Source organism: Tiliqua scincoides, chromosome 16, assembly GCF_035046505.1.
Source record: "Tiliqua scincoides isolate rTilSci1 chromosome 16, rTilSci1.hap2, whole genome shotgun sequence".
Classification (NCBI taxonomy): Eukaryota; Metazoa; Chordata; class Lepidosauria; order Squamata; family Scincidae; genus Tiliqua; species Tiliqua scincoides.
Window position 1 is genome coordinate 5538129 of NC_089836.1, and position 18564 is coordinate 5556692.

At 46.2% G+C, this 18564-nt stretch overlaps 1 protein-coding gene across 4 annotated transcripts; it reads left to right on the top strand.

Moving 5' to 3' along the window:
* The first annotated feature begins 9830 nt into the window (after positions 1-9830).
* ZBTB43 (zinc finger and BTB domain containing 43) lies at positions 9831-17062 on the top strand. 4 transcript variants are annotated; one of them, XM_066610718.1, is made up of 3 exons: positions 9840-9902; positions 11482-11592; positions 15033-17062. In XM_066610718.1, the coding sequence occupies exon 3, from the start codon at positions 15056-15058 to the stop codon at positions 16448-16450; it is 1395 nt and encodes a 464-aa protein (XP_066466815.1). In that variant the 5' UTR covers positions 9840-9902; positions 11482-11592; positions 15033-15055; the 3' UTR covers positions 16451-17062. The 4 variants fall into 4 exon arrangements, with proteins under 4 accessions (XP_066466812.1, XP_066466815.1, XP_066466813.1 ...); XM_066610715.1 differs by lacking the exon at positions 11482-11592 and having other exon boundaries at positions 9831-9902; XM_066610716.1 differs by lacking the exon at positions 11482-11592 and having other exon boundaries at positions 9852-9940.
* The last annotated feature ends 1502 nt before the right edge of the window (positions 17063-18564 follow it).

An 18564-nucleotide genomic window follows, 5' to 3' on the forward strand; every position in this document is an offset into this window, starting at 1 on the left:
GGGGGGGGGAGGCTTATTTCTTGATGCTAAATCAGGAAATGATCCAAAACAGAAATAGTGCTTAAATTCTCAATAAATATAATGAAACAAAATGTACCTTCCAGATTTCAACAGAGGAGAAAACTGCATTTTCCTTCACTGGCTGTGCGGTCTTCATGATGAACTGATACTTGCTGCTACTCGTCTTCTCTCCCATCCAAAGTGGAGCAAAGCCTTTATTCAGACCAAGCAAAAAGTAACAGGATATCAAACAAAGTTTACAAATTATAGCAGAATCTTCAGCAGGCTAGGTAAGCAAAAGAAAGTTGTTGGGGGCAGGGGAGAGAGAGTGAGGAAATGTTGTAGGTTGTCTACCAGTTTCCAGTTTGTACAAAATCAGTGGGTTTGAAAGGTTTACATGGAGACTTTAATCAGCTTGGAAGGGTGTGAGATTGTTCCAATACAACACACCGGACGGCTTGAACAAAGGAAGCTAGCACAAAATGTTTGAAACACACACACACACCCTGCTATATTCTGGAAATATAAAGCCCAGTTTCCATCAGCTCAGTGAAGTTGATCCTGTATCCTCTATGATGGCAATGAGACTAAGGGTGTAATCCTAACCCCTTCTGTCAGTGCTTTCCAGCACTGGCATAGCAGTGCCAATGGGATATGTGCTGCATCCTGCAGTGTGGTGTCACTCACGGAGTCTTCCTCAAAGTAAGGGAATGATCACTTACCTCAGAGCTGCATTGCCTTTGTGTCAGCGCTGGAAAGCACTGACATAAGGGGTTAGCATTGCGCCCTAACCTACAAATCGGTCTCACCCCTGCCAAGATAGCGGCTTGTACTGTGCAGAGGGTTGGAAGGGACTTTAGAGGTCATCTCGTCCAACTCTAAGGCTGCAGTCCTCTACACACTGTGCTTGGGACCAAGCTCCACTTAACGTAATGAAAAAGACACTCTGAATAGACATTCAACGATTTTATGAATTCTCATCCAATCGTCTTAGGCAAACCATTCCCTCTCAGCTCAGACTTCCTTGACTGCAAAGTGGGGATAATAGAAACTGCCTTTACAGAGTCATTGTTTAGGATAATAAGCAAATTGCCAGGAAGCACATTGAACACTTGAAACTGCTATTTAGAAATGCTAGTTACTAATATTTCCAAAGACTGTACCTATGTACTTTGGACAAGCCAACATTTATTTAAATAATTTATATCACTCCTTTTACTCTGAATAGAGGGCTTGAGGTAGCCGTTGGAAAGAACTGAGAAGCGTGTCTCAAACTTCCCACAAACCTCTCATTTTCTGAAGTCCCTGAAACCTGAATATTTGGAATGAGAATAGCTCGTTCGGATTACAGAAATAAACATTATGTTATGCAATATGTTATTATTGAGGACACACTATTTACTGGGACAGAATAGTTGTCTAATAAAAATAAGAATAGTTAATTTTGTCTACCTACAGTTCACATAACATGTTCTGTGGAGGAAGATGAAATATTGAACTATTCAGTAATGTTATAAACTGAAAATCCAGATTTACTACAACTCCTTGATTACATTTTAAGGATGTTTATATTCCAAGTTTTGACTCTAAAAAAATTGTCTTGATAATAATGTTTCTAAGTCTAAATGATAAAACCTCTCTCTTGTTTACTACAGTGTTTCTGGTTGATGTTTTCAACTGTTTAATTTTTCCCCAAATGGCAAAAAGAAAAATATACTTAGTCATCACCACAGCTCTATCACCAATGCTGGATATATTTGTAAATATTGCTTTAATAAAAATGAAGACACTTAGACTTTTTAGATGTCAAAAATATACCAAATAGTAAAATTTTCAGAGCTTCAGCTACACAGAATATAGTTTTATAGCTCAACCTGAGGCATGTTTACTTGGAAGTAATCCTCACTGTGCTCTCAGAACCTTACTCCCAGGTAAGTATGCACAGCCCAGCTTATGGCAAGTAAGTTCCACTGTGTTCAGTGGGGCTGGTTCCCAGCTATGTGTGCATAGGATTGCAACTTTAAGACAGAAAAAAGTAAAAAGTTTTGCTTGAAGAGTGTGTAAGGGCATGCAGTTGTGTATGAGGTTTCCATAAACTCGAACAAAAGTGGTTGCATCAAGAAAAATGGAAGCATGCTGAAACTCTCACACAAGGAAGGGGGTCTGGGCAACCATGCCTGACCTTTGAAGTGAACGTGAAAAATGCTGTTGGATGGGATGGGAGCAGCGAGTGCCGGATTGAAAGCGTTTGATAAGCACCTCCAAGTTATGCCTTCAAGTAATTACAGGTTGTCAAGGGGATGAGATGGAGATCTTGGACGAGTTTATTACTCGAACGCGCTGGTGGGAAGGCTGTATCAGAAAAATTGCAGGTAGTTTACATGTGCGGGCTTTTGATGTGCGCGCAACAAAGGAACGCCGGGACAATTAGAAAATAACATTCACGCTGATGGAAAGAATTAAAAAAACTGCCAGCATTGCAAGAGTGTGGTAGAAGAGTCTGTCCTAAGCGGCGAATTGGGATAGAACAAGACTCATGTGTGCAGGCTCTGGAAATGGTGATTTGGGTCATTGTGACTGCTGTTTTCAACATGAGTTAGCAATTTCCAGAGCCACCACTGTGGGACAACAAGCTAGATGGTCATCCTTTTAACCCCCATCTATCGCAGACTACGGTCATCCCAGCTGAGGCAGCGCACGAGTGAACAACAGTTGGAGAGGCAGAATACCTTCATCTCTGGCTTGCGGGCTTCCCAGAGGCAGTTGGCTTGCCACGGTGGGAAACAGGTGTGCAGGATTGGATGGGTCCCGGGCCTGAACTCGCAGGGCTTTCCAAGCATACGCATACGCTCCTTGGGAGTGTCTGTTACCTCTAGAACAAAAAACAACAATAGCTCACAGGTAAAAGTGTGTTGGTCTATCAGGGAAAAAAAAATCCAAAAGCCACACTCAAATGCCATCTCAAAGAGCTGAAGTAACCAAAAAGACACAGAATATTTGGAGCTACAGACCCCTTCATCAGGCTGGATGTTCAGCCAAGCAAAAGTGGGGCATGACTGAGCATGGCAAAAGTTATGCAAGTGACAAGTTGAACATCTGCAGAACATTCTGATGGGATTCTCAGAAATGCACCACCAGAGAGCCGTGTCTGTAAATCGGCCACCCAATTTCATGACTGAAGCTTTTCCGGGAATGGTCACATCCCCAATTTTTTTTTTTTTTAAAGGCTATTTGCAGAAAACCAGGTCACCAACTTTTTGCACAGCAGTATTCAAACCACAAATAGCCGGGGCACATTAAATATTAAACAAATAGGCTGTACCACAAGTTTTGTAATTAAAACTCCTATTTCATATTTCACGCTGCTCTGCAGAGAGAGGTCACACTGTAATTCCGTAAGGTTTCATGGCTCCCTTGTTTACAAATAACATGAGGGGACAAAAAGGGAAAGAAAACCCTTTATGCTCTCTTTGCTGTTGTGCTACACTTCCTTCCCCTTCCTTTCTATGCTGCACTGTGTTGTCTTCCTCTCCTCTTGTCTAAATTGCAAGCCATTTGGGGGCAGGGACCCGGCTTTTTCAATGTGAAGTGTCATGCATATTTTGTGAGGCTAGATTGAGAATAATGTCCAAAACAATGCATTTCCATGGATGTGGATTAGACACAAACAAGTTTGCAGGTCCTGCCTCCATTAGAGACTTGGCGGGGGGACGGGACGGACCATGACGACAAAGCAATCTTTTTTTTTCCTACTGAGACACCCATTAGGAGGAATTCCTTGCCTGCTTTTTGTTGCCTATCAAAAACATTTCTATGTTCTCAAGTTTTTGAAGTTTAATTCATTTTGATGATTTGTATGATGCTTATTTATTTATTTATTTATTTATTTATTTATTGGATTTGTATTCCGCCTTTCTCCCCGAAGGGCACCCAAGGCTGCCTATACCATAGTCTTTCGAGACTGAAGGTTGCCAACCAACCATGATGCCAGATTTTTTAAAAATGATTTTGGTTTCTCTGGGTCTGGTCTTGTTCGTAATTGGTTGCTTTTGTTTGTTGAGTTTTTATTTTGGTAGTGCAACCTTATGCATGGCTACTCAGAACTCTTGTTTAATCCAGTGGGCCTTACTTTCAGGAAAGTGGATATAGGACTGTAGCATAAGCTATCTTGGGTGCCTCCCCATGGCAGTGGAAAGGCGGAATAGAAACATTTAATACAAAAAAAGGAAAGGATTAAAACATCCATAGTTCTGCACCATTAGCCCTTGCTTGGCTATTTTAAGGAGAAAACAACCTTCAAATGCAACAATGATGTGCTGCGGCCAACCCATCTATGAGGCTGTCAACTCAGACAGCATACATGTAGAGCAGGGGTGTCCAAAGTTTTTAGCAGGAGGGCCACATTGTCTCTCTGACACTGTGTCGGGGGGGGGGGGAACTAATTTACATTTAAAAAATTGAATGAATTTACATAAGTTTACATAAATAAATATATTAAAGATGGAACTTATGTAAATGAATGGAGGTCTTGCAATAGCTCAAGGCCTATAAAAGGCCTTGCACAAAGCAAGGCTGGCCTTTCCTTTGCTGCTGCTGCAGCATCACAGACGTGAAACAACAAGCAGTGGAGGGAAACCTCATCCACAGCTCACGTAAGACGTCAAACAGTTGCCCTCACGCTGAGAGCAGTTGCGACGGGCCAGTGTGGGCTCCAACAAATCTCCAGAGGGCCAGAGGCTCATTGGAGACTGGGGGCTCCCTGAGGGCCACATTGAGAGGCCTCGAGGGCGGCAAGTGGCCCCAGGGCCGGGGTTTGGGCACCCCTGATGTAGAGGTATCCACCTTCCTGTTTGCACTGTTCCACCTCCACCCCCCCCCTCCACTTCCTGAATTCTGTAAGGCATGAGGGTCCAGCCCTTCATTCTCCCCTCCTCCACGCTTCTGGTTCCACTCCATTCTTCTCTTCCTTTTTGAATTCCTTTTTGAATCTTACAATGGCACCTGCCAAGTAAGAGGAGTAGCATCTCTTGCACTGCCTCATGAGTCAGGAGGTCTTGGGCTGATCTTGCATGCTTAAACCCCATTTCTGCCCAGCCCACAGGTATACACATTTAATGACTGTTGCATATATGCAACGTTGGACAGAAATGGCTTAACATTGCATCTAGTTTGGTTGTAAGAAAGTTAAAAAGCTCAGAACCCTAGGAGGGTGCCCTGAAAAATGAAGGCTCTAAGGCACAAATCAGAACAAAGTTTGGGCAGCAATTGGTCAGGGATAGGAAACAGACAGGCTGAGTGCAGGATAACACAGGAAAGGTTATGCATCAATGCATTCCCCTGGGGGCTGGGGATAAGAATAGGCTCTCAGTTTGGCTGTACTTGTCGTAAGAGGCGACTAAACAGCCACCGGGTAGATGGGACTCGTCAGCCTGGGAAGGCAGCTCATCTGAGAGAAGGAAAACTCTGATCCCAAACCTCCACTGCCTTGTGGCTACATCCAGTTATGAAAAAGGCTTCAGGAGTCAACCTCGAGGCAAAATCTGGAGCCGGAACCCCTGAGGCAGTTCATGGCTGGACACAGTCACGTTCTGGCAACTCTTACGAGGCTGCTGGAACCAACCGTATTGGCCTCTGCCTTTCCGTTGGACCATTTCAGCGACGTGGAGAGGGGGGATTTGCTGCATGGGTAACAGCCTATCCTCCATACCTACTTTACCCAGGCTACGCGCACTGGAGAGAACACTCTGTTCCAGAACCACCATTCAGAGCGTGACACCATGGTCTTCCGAGACTGAAGGATGCCAACAACAGATTGCTAAAATAGACATTGAAGACCAAGCAGCAAGTATATGCAAAACCAATATGGAGCTGCTTAGGTGTCTGAATATCAGCCATGATTGCAACATTACATACTATTTAATCTGTTGGGGTGTTTCTTGCACCTCCTGCATCAGGGAGCTGGGTGTATATATAGGAAGGTGCTTCTTGATCAGTGATGGGAGAAGCTGACATTATCTGCCTTAGGCTTCATCGCCATCTAGTGGTGAGTGCAGAAAGGACAGCCTCCATAACTACCTTTGGGCCGTCCCTTCAACCTGCTATTTCCTTTTGCAAAATGCAGCTATCAACCTCTTTCTCCAGCTTGGGGGTCTTAGATGAACAGAGCATTTGCTCCCTTTAACAACATGCAAGAAGTCAAAAATTAAGTAAAATGTAGGCAAATCCCAGAGGTTGATATGCATCAAGTATTTGGAAGGCAATAAAGGATAAGTGGAAGAAAATACTAGGGAGAGAGTTTCCCTGTTGTTTACTAATGTCCCCGTTAACATTTTCTTTTAGGCTATTGAGAGGACAAGGTGCATTTAAAAACATCAGGAAATGGTAATTTAAATAATACAAAAATAATAGCAGCAAAGATGGGAATTGGGTGCCCATTTGACAGAAAAGTGGAGTATAAATGGAATAAACAAATGGTCCTGGATTTGAAGCCTAGCTTAGAAGAATCTGGGATATTTTATAAGACCTGTTGGACAAGACCAAAGGCCTATTCAGCTTAGCATTCTGTTTCCCACCATATCTGGGAGTGGATTTTCAGTCCAAACCCCCCTCTTCCCCCATTGCTGCAGCCATTCCACCAGAGAGCATGTTCCTTGTATACCCTCTATCACCTTTACTCAGTTGTGAGCCTCTGCAGCCAGAATGAGTCTACCTGAATGAAGAATGGAGCATGCTACCATAAGACAACACTGACTCTCCCCCCCCCCCGTCCCAGCCAGCCAGTTAGTTCAAAATATGTACAGTATTCCAGAGAAACAACGAAAGAGCCAAAAATAGATCAAAAGCTTGCTTTGAACTCCCCATAACAAGCCTGTGGCATTCCTTTGGTGTGTTTCTGTGCCAGAATCTCAAGCGAGTGCTTGGCTTCTCTCAAGCAATTGAGCCAGACTGCAGCACAGCTAAGAGGGTTGGCTATGGCCACAAGCAGTTCCCAGGAAAGTCAAGGAAGGAAGAATTTTACAGAGGAAGCTTGCACGGAGGGGCCAGAGCTCCACAGTCCATGACCTGCTTTGCCTGGTGAAGGTAAAGAAGTCAAATGGTTGGCTTGGTTGAAAGCTTTAAGCCAATTGGATCAACAGCTCCCAACTGGGCCCCAAGCCTAAGATAACACCCCAGGCTCAATTTGCAACTACCTGTGAAAGCTTGGAAGCGCAAAGGGTTGGCAAACCAGGATGATGGCCGCACCATGAAGGGAAACATCTGGAGACATGGAGGATTCCAGGAGTGGCCGTCATGGAACAATGCTTGTAAAAACTCCATTGAAAAATTCAATTGATTCAAAAACTGCCTTGAATCTATGAGAAAGGTGACACAGAAGTATTGTAATATATAAGAATAGCCTTCAGTAGCTGCAGCATGTAAAAACAGAAGGCTTTTGTGGCTTAGTTGCAAAAACCCTTGCAAGCTGCCTTTCTGTTCTTTTCTGCCAGTCCCTACAACTGAGCATACAAGGCATGTTTATTGCTCTGGTAACCACCAGAAGCCACTGAGTCAACATCTTATTATTTATTTATTTATTTCACATTTTTTTTAAAATCCCGCCCATCCTCCAAGGAACATAGGGTGGTGTACGTAGTTGCTGTCCTCCTTTTGTCCTCATAACAACCCTGTGAGGTAGGTGAGGCTGAGAGAAAGAGACTGGCCCAGTCTCCCAGGAAGCTTCATAGCTAAGTGGGGTTTGAACCTGTATCCTCTAGGTCTGCCTTCCAAACTACTATACCACCCTGGCTCCTAACATCTTCTAGCTGTTAGTGCCCATTTAGGAAACACCCATCTTTAAAAAAAAGCCTACCCAAGGTTTCTCTCTTCACTTGACAAAAAAAACACTGTACTGTAACTGAAGCAGGGATGCAAGCACAGCTTCAGAAGCATGCTTTCTTTTAAAAGCTGCAGTTGGAATAAGCTGGGGTCTGCTAGTTTGCATGCCATGGCCAATGTTTGCTTGTAATAAACTACAACTGGAAATAGAATTGTTCCTACCCACAGGCAGGTAGAGGAAGAGGCAGTATGGAGACCTGGAGACATTGCTAAAAGCTTTGCTCAGATCCTGGTGTTAGCCAACTGAACTGGTTCACTGTGAAAACCTAAAGGGACTGTTTGTGGTAAGTCACCACCTGGCTGCTAAAACTGTTGAGTTGAGGTTGGGCATCAGACTCATTCATTTCAGCTGAGATTCCCATGCTTGTATACATATCCCCCCCAAAGAGCTTAACCCATTTCTGCCCAGCCCACAGGTATACACATTTGATCCCCATTGTATATATGTTGTATTCTGCAACATTGAGCAGAAAAGGCTTCAATGGTCCCCTTTCTTAACCCTAAATACATCATAACTCCATAACCCTAATACATCATAACCCTAAATACATCATTGAAGAAAAGGCTTCAATGGTCCCCTTTCTTAACCCTAAATACATCATAACTCTTATGGACAGGGTAAAAAGGCATGACTGCTCTGAGAGCTCCTTCACTCCTTAGAGCAGGGATTGGCAAGCTTTCAACTTTAGGGATCCTGGATCATTAACAATTGCACAGAAGGGGGAATTAAGGTGCAGCTTGTCATCTGTGAGAAGCTGCGCCTGCTGAAATTCTCTCTCTCCTACACAATTGGTAAAGGTCCAGGATCATTAAAGTTGAAAGTTTGCCCACCCCTGCCTTAGACTTACAGAATATCTTTCCAAAACAAAAGCTCTCCCTCCCAGTCCAGCCAAAATGTTGCCATTGAACAGCCCAATCCTATGCATGTCTACTCAGAAGTAAGTCCCATTAGAGTCAATGGGGCTTACTCCCAGGAAAATGTGAATAGCACTGGGCTGTCTTTTGGGAATCTCTCCCCCCCCCAAAGCATCAACAAGCATTGCATCCTGCACAGCTGCTCAATCAGATACTACAGAGTTACAAACCCTAGAGTCACAATTCCATTCTCTGAAGGCTTTTCTTAAAATCTCTATTGCAGGGTAATAGAGGTGTGGTTTTTTTTTAAAAATGAGGCTTTAAAAAAAAATTATTATTTTTTTTTGCAACTACTGCAGTTTTCCATACAAAAACGACAGAGAAATCCAGCAAATCCTATACATGTTTTACTTGGAAGTAAATTCCATTGTGTCCAGTGGGAATTAAGAGCCCAATCCTATGCATGTTTTCTCAGAAGCAAGCCCCATTGTAGTCAATGAAGTTTACTCCCAGTAAAGTGAGGATAGGATTGTAGCTGGAGTAAGCTCCATTGACAATAATGGGGCTTGCTTCTGAGAACACATGCACAGGATTAGGGCTCAACTGTGGATTGCACAGGATTGGGCCCAGACAACTGTGTGTAGAACTGTAGGCTGTAGCCTGTAGCCTACTGTAGGCTGTAACCAACTGTAGGCTGTAGCCTTAGGAAATCACAATTTTTTGTGTAGTCACAATTTTATTTTATTTTATTTTTTTTTTGCTTGCCTCCCTCAATACCAAAACAAAACAAATCTCCCAACAAAAGACATGAGTTCCTGCTCAGATTTTATTTGCAGGAAACAGGCTCTGAATCAGAGCCTATTTGCTGCAAATATTAGCATTTAACTTCTTGCAGGCTGGATTTTGCACCCTAAAAGCCCAAATGCAAGCTAAGCAGAGCATGCAAGCCGCACGCACAAGATACTCTACGCTTGCAACTGCTCTACTGTTTGCTCCCACCTTAACTCGGAAGCGGATGCGTGGTGGAGGAAGAGGAGAAGAAGAAGGGAGACTCACAGTTCCGGGTCCTCCTTGGGTTGGGTGGGTGCAGGTGGGGGCCTGCTGCGGTGAGAGGCAGGGAGAGGACCAACCTGTGCAGCCCTTGTGCCTTCCAGAGGGATGCTGCCCACCAGGTGAGGGAGGACAGTCTTGTCTCCCCCCCCCCAGTTAGGTGAGAGATCCCTGCACCACCCTAGGCCTGTGCAGGGGGGGCTGCCTGATGAGTGGTGGGGTGGGCTTGATGATGATTTGGAAAGGATCATAGTTTGGGGGGGAGGGGGTTCTTGGTGATAAGTGCCAGCTCCCTTGTTGCTATCAAACTGAGCCTCCATGTGCAGGGGCAGTCTACATGTGCAGTGCAGGGTTGAGTCCTAGAAGGTTATTCTCCATTTAGGTGGTTTAGAGCCCACCTAAATGGAGGGTCTACCTCCATTTAGAGCCCACCTAAATGGAGCCCCCCTAAATGTAGCCCACCTAAATGGAGGGGCTTGATGATGATTTGGAAAGGATCATAGTTTGGGGGGGAGGGGGTTCCTGGTGATAAGTGCCAGCTCCCTTGCTGCTATCAAACTGAGCCTCCATGTGCAGGGGCAGTCTACATGTGCAGGGTTGAGTCCTAGAAGGTTGTTCTCCATTTAGGTGGTTTAGAGCCCACCTAAATGGAGGGTCTACCTCCATTTAGAGCCCACCTAAATGGAGCCCCCCTAAATGGAGGGGCTTGTTGATGATTTGGAAAGGATCATAGTTTGGGGGGGAGGGGGTTCCTGGTGATAAGTGCCAGCTCCCTTGTTGCTATCAAACTGAGCCTCCATGTGCAGGGGCAGTCTACATGTGCAGTGCAGGGTTGAGTCCTAGAAGGTTATTCTCCGTTTAGGTGGTTTAGAGCCCACCTAAATGGAGGGTCTACCTCCATTTAGAGCCCACCTAAATGGAGCCCCCCTAAATGGAGGGGCTTGTTGATGATTTGGAAAGGATCATAGTTTGGGGGGGAGGGGGTTCCTGGTGATAAGTGCCAGTTCCCTTGTTGCTATCAAACTGAGCCTCCATGTGCAGGGGCAGTCTACATGTGCAGGGTTGAGTCCTAGAAGGTTATTCTCCATTTAGGTGGTTTAGAGCCCAATCCTATGCATGTCCACTCAGAAGTAAGTTCCATTATAGTCAGTGGGGGCTTACTCCCAAGTAAGCGTGGCTAGGACTGAGCCCTTGACCATCTCAGAACCCAATCCTATCCAGATTTCCAGCACTGAGGCAGCTCTACCAATTGGGCCTACGCTGCATCCTACAGTGGTGTGGGGCAGGTAGTGGGGGGGGGGATCCCTCAAGGTAAGGGGATGTTTGTTCCCTTAGCTCAGGGCTGCCCTAAAGCTGCATCAGCCCTGGAAAGTTGAGGGATTGGGCCCTCAATTTCTTGATGTTTTTGGCCAGCTATGGTTGAGAAGGAGAAAGGAGGTTCATCCATATTTGAAGGCAGTCTACCCCCTGAATTATGGTAATAGAGGAGGCTGCTTCTGCTGAGTCCTCCTTCTCAATTTCTTAGGGGTGGTCATGGCTGAGACACTTTTAGCCTTTTATGGTTTAGACCCCTCTAGCCTTGATAATGCAGGCTCTGCGTCCAGAAGTTGCCTACCTCTGTATGCCAGTCTGCTTGGGGTGCAAGCAAGAGAGGTAGGTCGTCTTTGTGATCATGGCCTTATTCTGAATTTTTTTTTTCAGGAGGCACCTGTCTGCCCATAGTTATTAAGAGAGAGACGCAGCAGCAGCTGTTGAAAGTAGAACAGAGCTCCAGGTTCAGAGGCAGTCTACCTCTGAATACCAGCGACAGGGGTGGGTTGTCTCCATCATTTCCTGCTTCTTGGTTTCCCTGTGGTGTGTCTAAGAAGAGAGTAAAAAAAGTTGTGAACCATGATAGTTAAACAAAGCCTCCTTATCCAGAGGCAGTCTACCTCTAAAAGCCACCAAGTAGCTGGGGAAAGCAACAGAGCGGAGGACTATTTCCTGCCTCTCAGTTTGCTATGGTTATCTGGCTGGCTGTGATTGAGAAGAGGTGAATCTATTCGTCCTAATTACGAAGTCACTAGGGGCAAATAATATGGTCTCTGCTGTGCCTTGCTTTCCCTGGGGCAGCTGACTGGCTGCTGTTAGAAGCCTAAATTAAAAAAAAAAAGGTTTGCAAAAATCAGTTTTATTTGGGCCCCTGAGGCAGTTCAGGGAGGTGAGAGAGAGAGTTGGTTGCTTCGTTTGGGCAACAAAACCAGTTCCTTCAAAGGACACCTGCCTGAATTGTGTCAAATGCTATATGATGAGGATGCCGGCTTGATTGCAGAGTAATCAACAACTCCTCTGAAGAATTTGGATCACTGCCTCTGAGGGAAACACCACCAAAAATCGATTGTTTCTCATACAGTCCCTTTCTCGCCTGCCCTTCCTCACTTCTGTTTTTATTCACTGTTGGAAACAGGATGCTGGGTTAGATTTGGTCTGATTTAGCCAGGCTCCTCTTTCTTTTTTAACCTGCTTCACAAGTGGAAAGTATTAATAATACCTATCTGTCTGAAGCATTCTGCGTGCTTTAGCTGTGTGATCTTACAACAGGCGTGTAAGGTAGGCTATTCTGATTTCCCTTTGTTTTGCCAATTGGAGTGTGTGGCTGAAACTGGTGGAATAGCAGGATGGATAAAAGGTGGTTCCCCTACTTTTTATATTCCAGAGGCCTGTTCCCCCAGTGCTGGGTTCGAGGCTGAGGCTTTGAGTAATTGTTAAAACAGTGATGTGGGTTTTCCAGAAAATTTTGAATAGGAAAACTTTCTGATGCCTTTCTGATTTAACGTCCATAAAGCTTCAGGTCTTGGAAACTGAACTATTTGATTAGGAAAAGCCCTAGTTGTGTGCTGTTCAAACATTATATTCAAAGAACTATTTCGCAGTAGTTATATCTACCAAAGGTCTTCAGTGACTGGACTATACAGGTTGGCCTCATTATCCACGGGGATCCATTCCTGGACTCTCTGCAGAGACCAAAACCCGTGGATAATGGAATCAGCAGTTGGGGGCAATTAGAGGGCCTCCAGGTGTGACCAGCAGTCTTCCAATCCTGACCTGAGCCCCCCACCCCAAAGGTGCTTTCTCAGACTCCAGCTAGATGGAATGCCTCTTGCATAAATTAGGTATGAGTGCTTGGCCTTTCTGAGAGTTTGTATATTGTAGTGACTAAGAGACTGAGAAGCAAATCAAGACTTCCCTGGTTCACAAGTGTATGAGGTGGCCGTACACAAGCCATTCCCTCTCAGCCGGTAATGTTGGGGCTGGCTGTTTGTGACAGCAGATTGTGTTGATCATCATTTCCTTTCTGTGAATTGGTGATCCAGCGAGTGATGATGCTTTCTTTGATATGAGAACCTTGTAGTGTAAGTGGATAGGAATATTCAAAGCCTCAGACAAAGCCTGTCTAGTGTTGTCTGCACTGGCAGTGGTTTCCAGTCGTACCTGGAGATCAGACCTGGATCAAAGCAAGTACTCTGCCACTGAACCAGACACCCCCCCAAGTGGCCTTCCCCAACCTCTGTGCATCAGTGGCTGTATGTGTAAAATGCAGGAGCTTTGTGAGTACAGATCACATGGACAGAACCTGCATGTTTGTAGCTTGTAGGTGCACAGACTCCAGTTCAAAAGACCCAATGCTGAGTCTAGCTGGGGGCCCAATCTTTTCCAGCTTTCCAGTGCTGATGCAGCCATGCTGACAAGGCGTGTGCTGCATCCTGTTGTGGAGGGCAATCACAGAAGCTTCTTTAAGAAGGGTTCCTTTACCTCAAGGCTACATGGCAGCTGCATCGGTGCTGGAAATTGGATAGGATTGGGCCCTGGACTTCAGGACAGAGTGGAGAGCTGTTTTGGCACATGTGAGAGCCTGTAGGAAGGTGAGCCATGGTGAGTCGGCAGGGGGCTTAAGTGGTAGGGAATTTCAGAGAGGCACTTCAGAGCCTGGTGCTTGTGCAGCAGTGGTGCTGGTAAAGGGATTGGACAGTGAGACATGGAAGCTGCTCTGGGACAGCACAGCAAGCAGAAGTGTTGGAATCTAACTCTACCTGTGGCTCAACCCGTGCGTTGACACTTCTTCAAAGCTGGAAGTTTGAGTGGAAATTCTTGGATGTGATCCCTGGCCATCTGGTGGATTGGGAGTTTGATGCCCCCTGGGGATTGGTTAGAGTCTTCCCCCCCCCTTTTTTGGAGTATTGGTCCACCCAGACATGTAGGCGACCCTCACTTAATGCTGCTTGAAAAGTCTGTTTCAGAACACTTTGTTTGTCCTCCCACTTCTTGTGTCCTCCACGTTTTGCAACTCACAGAAAAATCTTGTTGATAGACAGCTCTTCTACCTCCGTTTTAAAACCAGAAGCACTGAATCAAAAAGGTGCTAAAGTGAAGCTTTTTTGGGCTAGTACATTTTGAGATGTTAACTTTAGGTGTCATCACAAGGAAAAGTCTTGCAGCTCCACATTGCCAGCATCTACCATCCTGTTTTAAAAGATCCTTAATGCTGTTTTTTTCCCCCTGTAACTTCTTGTGCTGTGCCATTTTGTGCCCTCCACCCCAGGAGATTGCAAGACTATGTGGTTTTTTTCACCCTAAGTAAACCACTTTGAGTAGCCTTGTACCTTGTTGGCAACCTTCAGTCTTGAAAGACTCTGGTATCGCGCTCTGAATGGTGGTTCTGGAACAGCGTCTAGTGTGGCTGAAAAGGCCAATTTAGGAGTGACAATCCCTTCCACACCGGGAGCAAGTGCAGTCTGTCCCTGGTCTGTCTCCCTGGCTATGGGCCTTCCTTCTTTGCCTCTTTGCCTCAGTCTGTTAGCCAAGTGTCTCTTCAAACTGGGAGAGGCCATGCTGCACAGCCTGCCTCCAAGCAGGCCGCTCAGAGGCCAGGGTTTCCCACTTGTTGAGGTCCACTCCTAAGGCCTTCAGATCCCTCTTGCAGATGTCCTTGTATCGCAGCTGTGGTCTACCTGTAGGGCGCTTTCCTTGTACGAGTTCTCCATAGAGGAGATCCTTTGGGATCCGGCCATCATCCATTCTCACGACATGGCCAAGCCAACGCAGGCGTCTCTGTTTCAGCAGTGCATACATGCTGGGGATTCCAGCACTTTGAGTAGCAGAACACAGATTACCAATCTAATGCATGCTAGTTGATTAGTGGACAGCGTTTAGGATGTATTTGCAAAGCTGGTCTGCTTCCCTAATAGTAAAATCACTGTTGTCCTCTCTTGCAGCAGGCGGCTGCAGCTGTGATGAAATGGAGCCCGGGAGCAATTCTTTCCGAGTGGAATTCCCCGACTTCTCCAGCACCATCCTGCAGAAGCTGAACCAACAACGTCAACAAGGGCAGTTGTGTGATGTTTCAATTGTCGTGCAGGGCCATCTCTTCCGAGCCCATAAAGCTGTCCTAGCAGCTAGTTCTCCGTACTTCTGCGACCAAGTGCTCTTGAAAAACAGTCGGCGGATAGTCCTGCCGGATGTTATGAACCCCAGGGTATTTGAGAACATCCTTCTATCCACTTACACTGGACGGCTGGTCATGCCTGCTCCGGAAATCGTCAGCTACCTAACGGCAGCCAGTTTCCTGCAGATGTGGCACGTGGTGGACAAATGCACGGAAGTTCTGGAGGGCAACCCTTCTGTCCTTTGCCAGAAGCTGAACCGTTCCAGCGATCACCAGTCCCCGAGCAGCAGTAGCTACAATGGTCTTGTCGAGAACTTTGAACTGGGGCATGCAGGACAAACGGACTTCCACAAAGCACAGGAGCTGCGCGACGGAGAAAATGAAGAGGAGAGCTCTAAAGACGAGCTGTCGTCTCAGCTCACAGAACATGAGTATCTACCCAGCAACTCCTCGACTGAGCACGACCGGCTCAGCACAGGCATGACCAGCCAGGATGGGGAAGAGGGGGCCAGCGACAGTGCTGAATACCAGTACACCAGGCCTCTTTATAGCAAGCCCAGCATCATGTCCCACAAGCGGTGGATCCACGTGAAGCCAGAGCGATTTGTGCAGGACTGCGAAGGGGTGGAGATGCACGTCCCTTATGATGAGCACCAGGTAACCGAGTCCATGAATGCTGTTCCAGCGGAGCACTCTAGCCATGCGTCGAGGCCTGAAGACTTCCATGTCGCTGAGAAAAAGGCGGAGTTTGATGAGCGAGTGGATGAAAGCAACTACGACGAGCAAGTTGACTTCTACGGCTCTTCCATGGAAGAGTTCTCTGGGGAAAGGGCTGATGGAAGCCTCAACCTTCACAGGCAGGATGCGGCGGTCGCAGCAGGTTACGGAGACGGCCTTGATGCCCCCTCGGGAATCAAGGACGAAAATGCTCTTCCTGGGTTTTCAACAGCTGATAAGCTTTACCCGTGTCAGTGTGGCAAGAGCTTCACGCACAAGAGCCAGCGGGATCGTCACATGAGCATGCACTTGGGCCTTCGGCCGTACGGCTGCGGCGTCTGTGGGAAGAAGTTCAAAATGAAGCATCACCTGGTGGGCCACATGAAGATCCACACGGGAATCAAGCCCTACGAGTGTAACATTTGCGGGAAAAGGTTTATGTGGAGGGACAGTTTTCACCGGCACGTGGCTTCTTGTACCAAGTCGTATCAGGCTTGTAAAGTGGAGCAGAACAGTACCGAGATGAACTGATCCGGGGAGACCACACAGATCCGCTTGGGAGAGTCAGCAGAGTGAATGCACTGCCAGGTGCCCGGTACTTGCTCTTTCTGAGATTCTGGATGGTTGTGGGTTAAAGAGCACCTGTGAAGGCAAGCAAAATCTCCAAGACAACCGTTGGGCGATTCCTCTGCCTGAATTGCAACTAAGGAAGCCGGTTGGGGTTGGTGGTACTGAGTTGGTGGTACTGAGTTGGTGGTACTTGATAATTCTTGCTATTTATTATTTGGGTGTCACTAACACTGGGCCACTGAAGGTTTCACGGGAGGCCTGGGTGTTGATCTGTCCCAAGTTCTCCAGACAGGTGACGGCTACTTTTCACTGTTGCGCTGCTTGGTTTTTTCACAGTTCGTGCCACGTGTGTGAAACTAGCAGCCTAGTCATGTGGGAGTAACCTGTCTAGAACTAAAGGGCAGTTAGATAGCGAAAACATGAGTCACTGAGCAACTTTCAGGTGCCGACAGCTTTAAATGGGGCGGTTGCTTTTTGATCAGTCGAACTTTGAGTTCTATTGACTGGCTCTGTTTGCTTTTTGTCTTGGCAGAGTGCTTCTGCTGTGTACTTATTTTTCCAGGGTTTTTTTTTTTTTTTTTTTTTGGTGAAGCACTTGGCTATATTGTGATGGACACTTTAGAGACAAAAATATCCTTTTTGCCTCACCCCCTCCCTTTCCAACCCACCCCAATAGTGCCTAATGCAATAGTCAAACAGTCCTTAGCTTTTGGTTGACTTGGTGGAGAGTATAACTTCCGCTCTATGAGTGGGGGGCGGGTGGAAGCTTTTCTCTGGAACTTGAAGTTCACAGCAGATGTGTGTCCAGTTGGAGTCTTGAACCAGTTCAGGATATGGCTGGTTAGGCACCATCACAAATAAAATCCTGTCTACTGATTTCCACTTCAGGATTTCTACTTATAAGCTTTGGGGACTGAACTTCTAACTGAAAACCAGGGGCCACACGTGGCAGAACACCCTCTGCCTCCTTTACAAGGTTCCTTGTTGCTCCTTGTGGATATCTCCGAGCTTGGAAGCAGCTTCTGGATTGCTGAGCACTGATCTGTTTTTGAGAATCAGCTCTAAACACTGGATTCATTTTGCAACCAGAAGTCATTACACATCTTTTTTTGGAGAACTGCAGTTCTTCTGCCCCCCCCCCCACCACCACATCCCGACGCCCCACTTATAGGGTGCTTGCACAAGATGGGAGGCAACTGAGAATGGTCAAAGCATTTGTGCTGCTATTTGATAGGAAGAAGTGTATTTTTCCACCCTGCGTTTGCTGTGGCCAGAAGTGGTCCAGGCCAGCATCAGTTGTTTCTTAGAGTAACAGTGCCAAGGGGCTTGCCAATGCCAAGGTGTGTCTTTGTTTCTTCCACGCCTCAGCCTGCAAACTGTGAACGGAATATTATTTGGTGAACCTTGTATTTTTTTTTTTTAAACAAACACGCATACACCAAGGGGAAAAAAAATTTCTGATGTCATGACCCTCTTCCCTTAATTCCCCAGTTGCAAAAGTCTCTTTTCAGATGATAAGCTGTGTCTAGTATACAACTGTCTGGCACAAAAATGAGTGAATTTGGTTGGGTAGCAGTACTGCGGCCTGCCCTTTTGATGCATCGCATACAGGTTTTAAATCTTGTCTGAACTGACCCCATTTGTTGGTTCTTCAGATACTTTCCCTCCCCCGTGGGAAACCTCTGAAGTTATTAACTTCAGTACGACGCTTCCATTGCTGGCAATGGACACACAAACACACTTAACAAGTGGTCAGCAACAAGGGGCAGTTGTTCTCCCCGCTTTTCAAAGATCAGTGGTCTGCCAGGCGGCCGCAGGACTCACACCCTAATAAACAAGGGACGTAATCCTAACCAACTTTCCAGCACTGGCATAGCTGTGCCAGTGGGGCATGTGCTGCCTCCTGCAGTTGGGGGGCAGTCACAGAGGCCTCCTTGCCTTGGAGTTGCATTGCCCTTATGTCAGTGCTGGAAGGTTGGTTAGGATCGCACCTAAGGTCACTCAACAGGGATCTACTTGCTAACACTGTAACCTGCTAATGTATAAAAGCACTTTGTATTTAAAAAGAAACAAAA